The sequence below is a fragment of the Natrix helvetica genome (assembly GCF_964273705.1).
Source record: "Natrix helvetica genome assembly, chromosome: 1".
Taxonomy (NCBI): domain Eukaryota; kingdom Metazoa; phylum Chordata; class Lepidosauria; order Squamata; family Natricidae; genus Natrix; species Natrix helvetica.
The window spans coordinates 60676737-60691991 of record NC_138548.1 but is presented as its reverse complement, the minus strand read 5'-3'; the positions used below and the strand labels follow the sequence as shown (position 1 = coordinate 60691991).

The window sequence follows — 15255 nt, the reverse complement described above, 5'->3', positions numbered from 1 at the left end:
GAAAGCTCTCTTCATTAATCAGATACTTGGATGCCTTTAAAGTGTTTATTTTAGTGTTTCCTCTAAGATTTTGTCTCAAACTACTTTGGGGGGGGGAGAAATGTAGATTTCGGCATGGTATTATGATAAATCTTCTCAAGGAGGGGCATGTATTAACATTTGTGTCGGTACTTTTTCATCTTAATCCAACCTTGTTTAATAATCAGAAAATTCGACATAGTGGGTACGAAGATGTAATTAACTCTTTGACCCCAGAATCTTAATTGGTGCCTGTTGAAAACAGTGGGGCAGTTTGAAAAAAAGTTGCCTGTGGTGATTGAAATAGCATAATACATCATAAGTCCCTCCTCCCCCAAAATCAAAATAAGGCAATGCTGGAGAATTTTAGTTGTGTTGTGTATATAGCCAGTAGGAGAAAAGGGTCATTAAACCAACCAGCATTTCTACCTACTCTTTTTAAAATCAGAGATGATCACATTTCTACAAAATATTGTTTCTTTTTTACATTGTTAACTTTTAGAAATCAGTTCAAAAGAGAAGAGTTCCGCATATTTGGAGGGAAAGTATTGTTTAATGTTGGAGACGGCTAAACTATAATTTACATCCTGATGAGATTGGTTCATAATAACAGGACAGTGTGCAAATCCATAGCGATAGTCACACTTCCTGCTGCCGTTAAAGGTGAAATGATTATACAACAAATTGCTTTTTAAAAAAAATCTAGTCTGTTGTTTATTGACAGAGTTTCGGTGCCGCATAAATACCAATTGGTTTCTCTACTGAGTGATGAAGAAAACCTTGCATCAGACATTTCCATGCCCAGGGCTTAATGCCTTATTGAATTACTCTAACTGGCTATGTTTTTGCCCCTGAGGAAGCTATAACTGAAGCATGTGGAGCATTGAGACACAGTTACTCATGCAAGTATTCATGTAGCTCAGCAACCTTTTGAGGCACCAATACTTTCTCTTGTTCTGCCTTTTGGTTCTGGCTCTGCCTTTATTTGGTTTGATATATTCCTTGTCACCGTTTAAGACAATTCACTGACATAGCAATGTGAAGGGTCTATTTAGTTAGCCATCCAAGGATTCAGGGAATGTTATCAGTATTGGACATTGGCAGTTGATAGTTATGCATATACATGTATGTATTTTCTTTCAGAAGGACATCAACCAATACATCAAATTATTGATAAAGATAGAGATGTGTGCTTCTAAATTAAGCTTTTACAATACAATAGTAGAGTTGGAAGGGACCTTGGAGGTCTTCTAGTCCAACCCCCTGCCTAGGCAGGAAACCCTATACCGTTTCAGACAGGTGGCTATCCAACATCTTCTTAAAGACTTCCAGTGTTGGGGCATTCACAATTTCTGGAGGCAAGCTGTTCCACTGACTAATTGTTCTAACTGTCAGGAAGTTTCTCCTCAGTTCTAAGTTGCTTCTCTCCTTGATTAGTTTCCACCCATTGCTTCTTGTTCTACCCTCAGGTGCTTTGGAGAATAGTTTGACTCCCTCTTCTTTGTGGCAACCCCTGAGATATTGGAACACTGCTATCATGTCTCCCCTAGTCCTTCTTTCTCTTAAGCTAAACATACCCAGTTCCTGCAACCGTTCTTCATATGTTTTAGTCTCCAGTCCCCTAATCATCTTTGTTGCTCTTCTCTGCACTCTTTCTAGAGTCTCCACATCTTTTCTATATCGTGGTGACCAAAACTGAATGCAGTATTCCAAGTGTGGCATTATAAAGTGGTATTAACACTTCACGTGATCTTGATTCTATCCCTCTGTTGATGCAGCCTAGAACTGTTTTTTATTATTGTTCAGTCACTTTTGTTATTGTTCAGTCACTAAATCACACCCAACTCTTTGCAACATGATGGACCATAGCATACTAGGCTCCCCTGTCCCCCCCCCCCTGTCTTCTAGAGTTTGCCCAAATTCATGTTCATTGGATCAAAATTAATTAATCCACTTTTCAAAAAATCCATTTGAATAATCCTTGTTGCTCAAAGTTAGAGCTGTTTCAGTATACTCATTGGGAAATAATTTTCCAACATTTATTCTACATCTGTAGAGATTCTCAGTCATCCAGGCCATGGTTGTCTCAAGGTGCTTTTTTCAGAAGGCAACTGGACTTTCTTGTTTTTTTTTCTTTGAAGATATTTCACTTCTCATCCAAGAAGCTTCTTCAGCTCTGAGCAAAATGAGAAGCAAAATGTCTTCAAAGAAAAAAGAAAAGAAAAACAAGAAAGTCCAATTGCCTCTTGAAAAAGCATCTTTTGGACATTCTGCATTGGGCTTTTGAAAACTAGTGCTTTCTCCTGCCACTTATTTATTTGATTTAGAAGGTGTCCGACTCCATAACTACCTTGGGCAGCTTCCATTTAAAATGGAAAAAAGATCAAAAGATTCTTAAGGGCCTGGACAGGCCACATTTCTTTTGGATTCTTTCTTTCTTTAAGATGTTTGATCCAAAGATCAAGTAGAGCCTGACGACTCATATGGTTAGAATGCTGGGTTGACAAGCAGCAAGCTTACGTTCAAGTCCCCAGTGCTGCCGCGGGGCAGGGTTTAACTCCCATCCTTCATTCCAGCTCCTTCCAGGGACATAAAAGGAGCTCCCCCAGTAGGTGTCCCATGGGCAACATTGATATCACTAGCTACTCTTTCAACCCCAAAGTGCCTTGGTGCTTCTGACACAAGTGCTATATTATCCAAAGATAGTTGATATATTGTTTCTTAAACATAAAAATGCCTGGATATGTTCTTGTTTGGATCGACTTTAAAGTTTGTCACTTCAAATTGCTCCCAAGTAATTGATGTCAGTGTTCAAGGTTTTTGTGCTAATCATCTGAAAATAAATTATCATAATTTCTAGATAAACTACTTGCTTGTATAAATTCTTGTGTTTGAATGAAATCTATGCAGATTTACATTTTTATTAATTCATAAATATAAATTGAAGATCCTTCTTAAGTATGTTAACTTTAGTGTTTGTATTCTCATAACTGACTCATTCTCCATGAACAACTAAAGCTCTTTTCATATTCCCTCTACTGAATTTAAGAATCCCTTTACCTTTAAATAAATGAATTAGCTTGTGTCTTTAGGTGGTTCATGTATGTATACTGGAATGTGGAAGAGTTGTGGAAAGACAAGAGGAAAGGTTAATTAAAATGAAATATTAACAGTCTGCCTTAATTCCCAATTGTAACATAAGAGTCATTTTAAATTTTATTTTGACTCTTTATCTGTTCCCGTTATCTTAAAATTTTAAACCAGTAGCACTTGATATGATTCAGTTATGAACACTTCCCTATACAACCAATTCCATTGTATTTGTTTTGTGCAATGACAGTAAAGGCTATACTATACTATACTGGTTTAACAACGTGTGGATGACCTTGGAGAAAGGGGGGCCTAGGAAATAATCAGATAAAAGAGGCAGTGTTGCCTTAACTGTCAGAGAAAAAAAAATTAGGGAGAACCTGCTCTAATGGATCAAACAATTAAAAATGGCAATGAGAAGTTTGTACTTTCAGACTTGCAAGACTCTGTTACTGTAGACCTAATAAAGTAGAATAAGTGCATTGTATCATGTTTCTTGCCTGGTTTACTTAAGCTTACAATGGCAGTTCATTCAGAATCTTGATTGCCAAATCCCAAGAACTGAAGTTAGCAGGGCTCCAGAATTCTCACAATGTCTACTGTGGCATGAATCGGAACAGTGTGCCATATATTTGGGCTCCTGAGAAAGGCAATTTCACAAGCACCTAACGTGAAGTAAGGATGGAGTGTGAAATGCTGACAGGGCCATGTGTCAGAACTTAATGGAAGCTTCCTTACTACATGTCTGCCAATCCAATTGTCACGTTGTTGGTTCTGTTGGTTCAGTTTAGAGGGGGGGGAGAAATATCAGGGAACACCTTTAAGATTTATAAGGCTATGTGGGCTCAGAATTGTGGAGGTTTAAGACTACATCCAGAAGATACCAAGTTTAGGAAGGTTGACAGATAATCAAATGCAAATGGTTATGATTCTTTGATCTATCACTAATCACCCAGCAATTGACAAAATATGGTAGTGTTGGCCAATTCTCAACCCTTTATGATAGACCAGTCAGGAAACAGATAGTGGAAAGATTTATTGCTGTAGGATATAGCAACAAAAACTTTAGTCATGAACAGAATCTTGTCCAAGTTCTCTCTGTCTCGTCTTAGACTAAAGCAAATTAAGGTAGGGTTATTTCAATTTCTTTCTCACTATTCTTTCTACCTCTTGACTTCATGTCTCACTCAAACCCTCCCAAACATCAGCTCTGAAAATTTTTTTACACCTACAGATATAACAGAGCAGCTAGTCCAGGGATTCTGCTGCTCATCCTTACAATTTTTTTCTTTTTTTAAAAAAAAACCATTTTCTTATTTTTCTTATTAAAAAGAGCTCAACATTTTCTGTAACACATAGTATATATTCCTAAATAAATAAATTTAGTATCTAGACCAGGGGTGTCCAAACTTGGCAACTTTAAGACTTGTGGACTTCAACTCCCAGAATTCCCCAGCCAGCTGACTGGGGAATTCTGGGAGTTGAAGTCCACAAGTCTTAAAGTTGCCAAGTTTGGACACCCCTGATCTAGACCAACTCTTTTTCTTTCCACCTATTGTAGTACTACATTTTGAGAGAATTTGAAATGTGAAACTGCAGATGGCCAGATTATTTCTTTTTAACTTATACATGGCCGCAGCTGTCCCCCAGAGGTGGGTTGCACTTACGTTAACAACCAGTTCGCTGGTTGTGAGTGTGCGCTCACTTCAGCGCTGAAACGCAGCTTCAAACAAACAAGCTGCTAATCTACTCAGGCAGCTCTGGTAAGTACAGCAGGCATGGCATGGAATTCAGCTGGGAAGCATGGGCAGGGGGAATGAGCTAGAAAGTTAGTTATATATGGGAAGGATAGCGCAAGGGTGGGTGGGCGGTCCCAGCCAGTGATCACAACTACTGGTTCACCCAAACTGGTCCGACCAGGCAGCAGCCCACCACTGGTTGTCTCCCCCCCCCCCCACTTTTCCAGGTATCAGGAGCTTAAAAGTAGCCATAGAGCCTGTAATGGCAATAGATAGAAGAGGAGAAATGTAGTTGTATGGTACACAGCTGAAATTCAGCATAGCCGTCTTAAAGCATTCACTTCCCCATAAGACACAGTCTAAATTTGTATATTTGCAACCGTAGGATGAATATTTATTTCAGTCAACAGTGTCTTATATACAGTAGTATTGTGTCAGTTTGGAATAAGATGGTTTATTAATTGATTAAGTTTCACATGGCTTTCATAAATGTTTATATACCAACATCAATGTTCTGTCATAAATCATTCCTGCAACTATATCTAAAGCCCAACTACCTGTCAGAATACAATTTAAATATACACGTTTATACTGAAAAGATTACATTCTCAGGATCTTTTGTGTTTTCCAAATGTGAACCTATCTGACAGAAATGCGTTGATTAGTTTTGGTTGTGTTTAAATCAAACAGTAAATGTGTGGGCATGCTTGTGAATAAAGACAGGATCATAATTCCTTGTTAATTTTCAAATTACTACTATTCACAATCATTTCTCTCTTCTCTATTTTTCTGAAAGGAACATCTTGTCATTTCTCTTCTAAGCACAAATAATGTTTTATGCATTTTAATGTGTTAATGTCTGTGAAGAAAATCCATTGTTTATGACAGTTACGTTTCATCTGTTTGTGTATATTTCACTGTATGTAACGTCTCACTTTTTCAACTCTTTTTTTTTTTCTTTTGCAGTCACTGGATGGATTTGTATTTGCACTAAACCAAGAGGGAAAGTTTTTGTACATTTCGGAAACTGTCTCCATTTATCTTGGCCTCTCCCAGGTAAGTAGAACATTTAATGATCCACCTTCCATTTTAAGGCTTGCTATTTTTAATAAAATGGTAAGACGTTCTCGAACTTTTCACATCAGGTTAAATTTATAAGTTAATGGCTTGGTTTTACACCTCCTAGAAGGTGTAAGTTGATAAAGAATGTTCTAGTGGAAAAAGAAAAAGTGGGAGCTTGAAAAACCCCTTTCTCCCATAAAAAATCATTACTAATTTATTGAGAACAATTGAAGTTTCTTTTCTCAGCTCTTTTGAACTTTAAACCTCCATAGCTGTTAGGAAAGGGACACAGACATAGTACTTCCCTTGTGCCCTATTACTGGATGTTTATGGAGAACTCGAAGTTATCCTGGGAACTGACACAATGGCAGGGAGTCTCTTGGAGTCAGAAAATGCTGAAAGAAACCATTAAAAAGACTTACCGGGAGGATTTCAAGAAGGACACAGTCTGCTCTTTTTGCACATGCATAGTAAATGGGTAGAGAAGATTTTTTATGAGACAGTGAAGTGTAATTGTTCTTTTGTATCATTTCATTTTAAGGTCTAAGACTGTATGAAGAGGAAGAATTATTTTTTATTTATTACAGTTAACTGAGCTGTCAGTAACCATGGAATCAAAGTTATCATGAAAAATTTGGGAAGCCTTGGAGGCATTTTTTTCCCCATGATGATTACAAAATAGGTTACTGGGCCTATAATTGAATTATATTTGAAGAACTCAACTGTGATAACATTACATCTTTTTTGTGCTTAGAATGGGAAGCTGTATGGGATGTTTTGCTTGCATTGCTGTGATTATTAAGATAGTGGATTGCAACTTTTCATAGCATGATTTAATTGATTGTCCTAAATTAATTGAAAATGTTTAACTCAGGGGTGTCCAAACTTGGGAACTTTAAGACTTGTGGACTTCAACTCCCAGAATTCCCCAGTCAGCTGGCTGGCTGGGGAATTCTGGGAGTTGAAGTCCACAAGTCTTAAAGTTCCCAAGTTTGGACACCCCTTGTTTAACTAAAGTAACCAATTAAGAATTATATGAATAAGTGAAGAAAGCAGTGCTGGCTATGCAAGTATGAATATCTGGAGGAAAGCCAGGATAAAAACCTAATAACAGCAATAATTACAATAACTTGTGTAAAAGAAAAAATACCAGGACTTAAAATAATGAAATACCAATGCAGAGTATTATTTATGAAATGTTCATTGGTTATATTTGTTTACATTAAGAGTGTGTGTGTGTGTGTGTGTGTGTGTGTGTGTGTGTGTGTGTGAAAAGGGGGAAAGAATTAAGAACAAAATTCAATATGGTATTTTTATATCTCATTCTGATCTTAGTTTGGTAATAGGATGTAATTCCTGCTTTGATTGGTTTGCGTATCAGTTTCAAGTGTTTCATAATTTGTGAGTGGTAAATCACACATTTTAAACTCCATTTATTAATGGAGGGTTTTTTTTTTAAAAAAATACAGAATACATTAATGTTTATTGTTGTCTTGGGTTCATCATATTACATATTAATCTGTTTTATGTGGTGTCCAAAAAAAGTTTAATAAAGCGGCAAAAAGAAGGATGGTTAATCAGTTTAAACAGGTAAAATACTAATTAGGAAACTCCTGAAAGGCATCCATTATACACTATCTGAAAACAAATTTTACAGCCCTGGTTAGTGGCGTAATCCAAATTCTGTCAAGGCAACTGCATTTTCTGTAATTGAGATGTGTATGTTTGCTTTGCATAACAGATGGCTCTGTATGCTTAGACTGATAGCTAGGAAAATAATAATTGCATTATTCTGGCCAAAAGAATATTAGCTCTTGGGCTGGGGCCATTTTAGGCAGTCCTCCTGCCAGCACAGCATATGCACATATATGGATTCGATTTTCAAGGAAATTGATGCATCTGGAATAGTGTCACCATCTGAAATATCATCTGTTCAAGAAAAAAAAAAAGTTGGCTTTAACCCTGTCCGTATCCTCCTTGCTAAAAGCATACTCCTGTAGTGAGCTGCAGCACCGTTACTCAAACTTTTTAAAACTACAGGCAGACGCAGCTTTCCACAGATTTGGGGCCTCCAGCTGCCTACAATTTCAGCTCCCATAAACCAAAACCGAGACTCTGGGGCAGGTTATTGCTTTTCTGCTTACAATAGTGGGTTGACTGTAGCATCTGGCCAAACAATGGGGAACACCTTTCTCTTTTTTAGTCAGTGCTTTGCTGAAAAACATATGATTAAAAATAAGACGGTGTAATTGCCAATAAAAATGAGTAAAATCTGCTTCCTGAGGTCAAATATTCTGCTTCAAGGGGACAGCCTTTGGTTGGAAAAGAAAGGGGGCATCATACTGAGTTCAGGATAGGTTGGCTGCTTTTTAAAAATGTAAGGAAATATTTCTCCAAGAACCCTGATGTGATTATTTTCGCCGTTGTTGCAGTGCAAATCCATTCAGAGCAGCTTTGATCCCACTGGGAAACCCTTTGATGCAGTGGGCAGATGCATAGTCCTTTTGATGCCCTGGGGAAGAGCTGTACTGCTCTCTCCGTTTTTCAGAAAGGGGGTGCAGAGCCTGCCAGAACAGAGATTGGCACAGGACTTGAAGAGGGTTATTATTTAATCTCTATACAATGTATCGAAGTTTCTTGTCTGTTTCCTCTTCGCAAAAAGACCAGCAGAATTAGCTAGGTAAGATTTGGGAGCTGTATTTATGTTCATGAAAGGTTTTCTCCATACTCTGTTCCTATCATTCATGTCTTGCTCTTTGCAGCTTGAGCATTGGTGGTAGGTTCCTTATCGTTGTTTTTTTTGGAATGACCTGCAGAATTGGGTACGCATCTTTTACACATCTTTGACATTCTGGGTATTTTGACAAGGTGGTTTCCTATCTGTATGTGTCCAATCACAAAATAGTTATCTAGCATCAGATCATAAAATAGCTATTTATTGGAGGCAAACTGGTGAGATTGCTTCTCACTGTTTCCTCCAGACTCCCAAGAATGCTGTCCTCTACTTCATCTTCCCTGATTTTTTCTGAAAGAATCTGGAGACCTTGTGCCATCCTTCATGTTTTTCAGAATTCATCATGCAGTCCATAATAATTGTTACAAATATAGATGATGCTTTGAGCTGAAAACCTTTCTAGACAGTTTTCTATTTATTGGGTTATTATTTAAAAATAAAAGTTCCCTTTTCCCACTTTCTCCAGTACCAAGGGTGCAGAAATACCCTTCTATTCTGTGGCTTCAGAGTCTTGACAATATGGTGTGCCAAAATGGATAAAACAACAATGGGACAGGTTGTTGCTCCCTGTTGAAGTACAGGTCAAACTTTAGGAAAAGAGAACTCTGTCCCTCAGTGGCCGGCCACCAGTGCATCTCAGTGGGATGCAGGAAAAGGCTAGAGAGGGAACATTATTGAGGTTTAGGCAGTGGTGGGATTCAAAGAATTTAACAACTGGTTCTCTGCCCTAATGACCAGCTGGGTAGGTGGGGCTTGGTGGTCATATGACTGGGTAGGAGTAGCCAACTCATCATCACTCACATCGCTGGGTGCTTCACCTTAGCTGTTACAATGTAATAAGGGTTAACCAGAGAGGCGGTATCTGTAAGCAGGACAATAAAGATTAGGCTAGAAACAACACCAGAATGTTTCCTTCCTGCCTTCCTTACAGGATTAGCCCTGTAAAGTGGGGAAAAAAACAAAATGATATTTTTTCCAACAACTGGTTCTCTAAACTGCTTAAAAAGTTAACAACTGGTTCTACCGAATAGGTGCAAACTGGCTGAATCCCACCATTGGATTTAGGCGACAGTGGAGTCAGTCAGGAGAGGAATTTTTCTTGTATTGCAAATAAAGGAAGAGAAGGAATGCTAGGTTTGCCTCTTAAAAGTATTATAGCCCCCTGAGACTTAGGCTGACTGTGAAGCATTGAGACATTCATGGAAATATGAAACATACACGATCACAATATGAAACATACATGAGCAACAATTTTTCATATAAAAGAGCAGTTGAGAAAGATACTGATTATTCAGTAGGGAAGGGAATCAAAGCTTATCTATAGATGGCCAAATTTGCATCCTTAGATGCAACAGTTCTAGTTCTAGTTCTAAGGTATTGTTTCTTTGATCTCCGGTATGTTCAAGTAATTCAAAGGCATTGTATGTTTCAAATTAGGAGAGCTGCATTTTATGAGACTGTTACTCAGCAGCTCATATATTTGCCTATAAACCTCCATTTTTAAAACATATTGGAAAAGAAAAAGCAGTGAACATATTTAAAAGAATAAATGGGTGCTTAAGTTACAAGTCTATAAACTATTCCAAGTATCATGCTACCTTTTCCCCTGAGTTGAGAGATTGCCAGTCTAATAGTCTTTCCAGCAGCTACGATGCTTTCAGTATTCATCCCTAACAGTGATTGCAATAATCCACACTAAATTAAGCATTCTAAAACTTTTATTTACTGCAGAAGAAAACGAACATCAACAGAAATTACTGTGCCATCGCAAGCTCAAAAAATTTTCCAAGTGTGAAGATCATTGTAGCGACCTGTTATGTTACTAAATTCTTGTTTTTAATAAAAGTGCCAGGAACACGCTTTAAAGGGCTACGGACTTCCTTTGAATTCATAATGCTGTAATTGCCATAAAATAAACACTGCTGGGCTCCTGCTATTAGCTGGCAGAGGTTGCAGATCTTTACATAAACTTTACAGTTTTTCTGAAATTTAATTGTTCAGTAGTGTTGGGTTTGTATTTTTTGAGAGTAATGCTTCAGTGACATCTTTCTGTCTGGGTGTACAGTGTATATGCTGGCTTTTCTCCAGAAGTATAAGGCAGCCTATATGGGATTCTCCCTTAATTTAATTCCCATAATAACCCTATGAAAAACATTGAGCTAAGAAATAGTCACCCAGGGAGTTTCCATGGATAAGGGCAGACTTGATCCAGAGTGGTATTCAGCAGGTTCTGACCAGTTATGAAGAACCAGTAGCAGAAATTTTGAGTAGTTTGAAGAACCAGTAAATACCACCTCTGACTCTCCGTGCCCCCATCTATTCTCTGCCTCCCAAGTCCCAGCTGATCGGGAGGGAATGGGGATTTTGCAGTAATCTTCCCCTGCCATGCCCACCAAGTCATTCCATGCCCACCAAGCCACACCCACATCTATTCTCTGCCTCCCGAGTCCCAGCTGATCGGGAGGGAATAGGAATTTTGCAGTAACCTTCCCCTGCCACGCCCACCAAGCCATGCCACGCCCACCAAGCCACACCCCCATCTATTCTCTGCCTCCCGAGTCCCAGTTGATCGGGAGGGAATAGGAATTTTGCAGTAACCTTCCCCTGCCATGCCCACCAAGCCATACCACGCCCACCAAGCCACACCCCCATCTATTCTCTGCCTCCCGAGTCCCAGCTGATCGGAGGGAATAGGAATTTTGCAGTAACCTTCCCCTGCCACGCCCACCAAGCCATGGCTACAGAAATATTTGAATCCCACCACTGGCTTGATCTTAGGTTGCCAGAGGGCTACTCCTAAACTTTAACTGTAGCATCAGAGTGGTTCTTTTCTTAATTTTGTTTCTGTTACTAAATATTCAAGCTGTTTTAGAAAAGGCTGAGGAACAAGAAACAATATTGTCGACACACACTAGATAACTGAGAAAGCCAATCATTCTAAAATGAAGTTACTATGTGCTTTCTTCATTATAGAAAGCTCTTTCATTGTTTTGATTGATTGTCAAGTTGTGGAATGGCCTTAGGGAAATGGAAATCCTAAAACATCTCATTTTCTGTATGTGAAACCTATACACCTCACAAGAAGACACAATCCAGGCAGAACAAGGTGAAACAGACTGGTGGCAAGTTAACAAAGGTGTAATATGATGCTGTATATTTTCTGCTTATTTATTAAACCTATATCTTAAATATATATTGAGGGAGGTGAGATTGGAAGAAAATGAGTATATTTTTAAATCTAGAAAAAGAAGTGCCAATAACCGGCAGCATGCTGATAACTCTTTTCTGAAAGCTGAAAATGTAAATGAACTAGAAGTTCTAGTAATGAAAGTCAAGGAGCAAAAAAAAAATTGATTAAGCGTAATGGAGACCAAACTAATGAGAACAGATACAGCAATATTAGAATTAACAGCAAAGACATAGAAGTGGTGGAGAGTGTCTTCCTTTTACGATCTACTATCAAGAATGAAGGAATAACTGTAAAAAAACAAACAAATGGCAGATTAGCACTTGGTAAGCTATCACCTAATGCAGGGATGTCCAAACTTGGGAACTTTAAGACTTGTGGACTGCAACTCCCAGAATTCCCCAGCCAGTGCTGGCTGGGGAATTCTGGGAGTTGAAGTCCACAAGTCTTAAAGTTCCCAAGTTTGGACACCCCTGACCTAATGTATCTATACTTACAAAGATCAGAATACTGCAGGGAATGGTTTTCCCTTTGACACTCTATTCAGCAAAAGACTTTGAAGAGGCAGGATGGAAAGAGCATTGATGCCGTTGAGTGTTGGTGTTGGGGGGAAAAACTCCTGAAAATTCTCAGGGAGCCAAGAAAACAAATATATGAATCATAGGACAAATCAATTCCAGAACCAAAATAAATAAATAAATAGATCATAGAACAAATCAATCAATTTGCAAACCAATCTCACTTAAAGAACAAATTATCATATTTTGGGAACAGTATGTGAACAGCTAAGTCTTTTGAGAAGCCTACAATGCTGGCAAGAGGCAAGAGAAGGCAAGAGATGACCATCAACAAGGTCTAAGAGGAAACAGCAGCTGGATGGCACATAAGCATAAACGCAAGATTAGTCCACATTCGGAATGCTTCACTTTCACACTTATAAGAGTGATATCAGCAGGGAAACTATATTGCCCCAAAGTCAAACAGCTGTATTAACAATTTCTACACTCAGAAGAAGAAACTTGACAAAGGCTTTTAGTGCAACTTTGGGTGGGTTGGGGGTGGGACACATTGTGACCCAAAAAACAGCAGTAGCAGCTCAGGGATATTTTTCATCCCATCGCAACAGCTATTGCAATAAAATCTCCTTTTACGCTGCAGTCATATTTAGTTAGTTTATATGAGCTCCATTGAAAGAGCTCATGAAATTATTCTTTTATATATATATATATATATATATAGATAGATAGATAGATAGATAGATAGATAGATAGATAGATGATAGATAGATATAGAGATAGAGATAGAGATAGAGATATATAGATATATAGATATATAGATATATAGATATGCTGGTTTTGTTGTATTCGGGTCTTTTCCCGTGTAAGGTTGAGATTGTCTTTGCAACGTTTTGGCAGGATCTCACCTGCCATCTTCAAGCGTGGGCTTAAAATGGGAACGGAGTTGCCGTCTTTCTGTAAGTCTTGGTGGGAGGGGATGGGGTGGTGGCTTTGTTTCAGTAAGTGGAATGATTGGTTGTGTGGTTGTATCATGATTGGTAGATTGGTGCTGATTGGTGCAGGCTGTGTGTGCATTGTTGTTTTGTATTGTAACGGCTTGGGTGGTGGGTGGTGGGTCTAGAGATCTCCCAGTGTTGTTTTGTTTATAAAATGCAGGCAGCCTTCTATTTTGGCAATCCTCCATAGGAAAGCTCAACTGCATAATGGCAGTTTCTCAGAGTCGTTCTCTTTTCTGTAATTTATGCTTGATCATGTGTGCATGATACTGATAATAAATAGTATAACTTGGTTGATACAGGTGTTTATTTACTGATATATGCTTTAATATTTGGTTTTGACTTGGCATGATGTAGTTGACTCACTGTGTTTCCATCTAGTGGTTGCCCAGATATTTTGCAGTACATATCTTAAAGCCTTAAGATTGTTCTCTTCTACAGTTGTACAAAGCTTAGAGGAAGTAATTTTATTCAAAAGAGATTTCATCAAATCATCCTTTCAGATATATGTACACATTTTAGTTCTTACAGAGCAGTGTTAGGTTTTCTTTTTCTCTTTTCTGCCCCCTGGTGGCCATCTGGAATATATCTGGAATCTTGTAGCCCTGTTGATGGGTGGTTGCTCAGAATTTCCTTCCTTAAAGTGGCAGGATTTCAGAAGGGAAATCTGAATTTGGAGCTGGGAGCCAAAATCTACCTCTCATCACAGATAGCTCAGAACGTAAGAAACTGAGAGTTTTTTCTATATTGATACAAATTAGTTGCTCTGATTTTGGAGTGGATTTAGGAGAGGTATGTTGTCGGGTCCAGGTGTGGATTCCAAGTTTTTGTTCGGGTGCATACAGATGTTGGATGACATGAACCTTTGTGACATCAAAGTTTGACTAGGATTATATAATAATAATGCCTTTAATAAAGAGGATAAACGCCACATTGGATTGGATTCATGGATTAAGTAATCCAAGGACTCCCAAGCCCACTCATTCTTGGAAAGATACAACTGACAATATAGATTTCATAGAAACTAAGAGAGTTCAATGCTTTGATGCCTTTCAGAAAAGATAATATTAAAACAACCCTTTTTATATGAGTTATTTAAATGTGGAATTGTAACTGATCAGAATTTTCTCTTTTGTAAATTAAAACCCTCGCCTCAAAATATGCTTCTGTTCCTCCTTTCGGAAACCCAGAACACATTCAAGGTTGCAAATTGCCCTCTTAAAAAGATTCTGCTAAAAAAGGGAAGAGTACAGCTGCACACATGATGAGAGCTAATAGAGGTGAAGGGGAATAAAGGATAAGTTGTTGTTTAGGTTGGGTCCTTTTAAAAAACGAAATAGGTGAAACTGAAGTGATATATTTATTTGCTTTGCTCATAACAAACCAAGCTGTGTATGTTGGATTCCTGAGTATTTGTCATGTAGAATGGCAAATAAAATTAGAGCAACAGCATAGAAGAACAAGGTCAAATAAATGACAGTACTCACACTATTTGTGAAGCTATTCTGAAAGGGAACCAGGGTGCCAAATGTGGTTTATTTGAATAATAAAGAAGAATTAGATTCCCCTGATAACTTGGCTAAGAGCCAATAACTCACTGGAGGTTAAGGATGCTTTGCAAACTGACATGTAATTCCTTTGCTTTTCTGAAAACCAAGCTTCAACAACTATGTCCCACCTGGTTTTGATGCAAATGTATTTGAAGCTTGTATCTGGCTATTACTTTGGTTCGGTTATGATACGTTTTCAAAGAAATGTTGATATTTGAATTCCTTTCCTGTGCTGCAACTTAATTTCATTTTTTAAAATACATAATTTTTTTTAAGAGAGAAAAAGAGAATGGCTTTTATATAGTTTAAAAGACATTAAAAAAGGGAGCTTCGGAGGAAAAAAAGAAGCCACACTGCCATCT

General features: G+C 38.1%; 1 protein-coding gene across 7 annotated transcripts in view; it reads left to right on the top strand.

Annotated features, from left to right (window-relative positions):
- The window catches only part of NPAS3 (neuronal PAS domain protein 3), a 785079-nt gene that overhangs the window by 540951 nt on the left and 228873 nt on the right, over positions 1 to 15255 (top strand). For all 7 annotated transcript variants that reach the window (XM_081971246.1, XM_081971244.1, XM_081971249.1 and 4 more), the window contains one exon: positions 5814 to 5903. In XM_081971246.1, coding sequence (XP_081827372.1) covers positions 5814 to 5903 — 90 coding nt within the window. The remainder of the gene's footprint in view (positions 1 to 5813; positions 5904 to 15255) is intronic.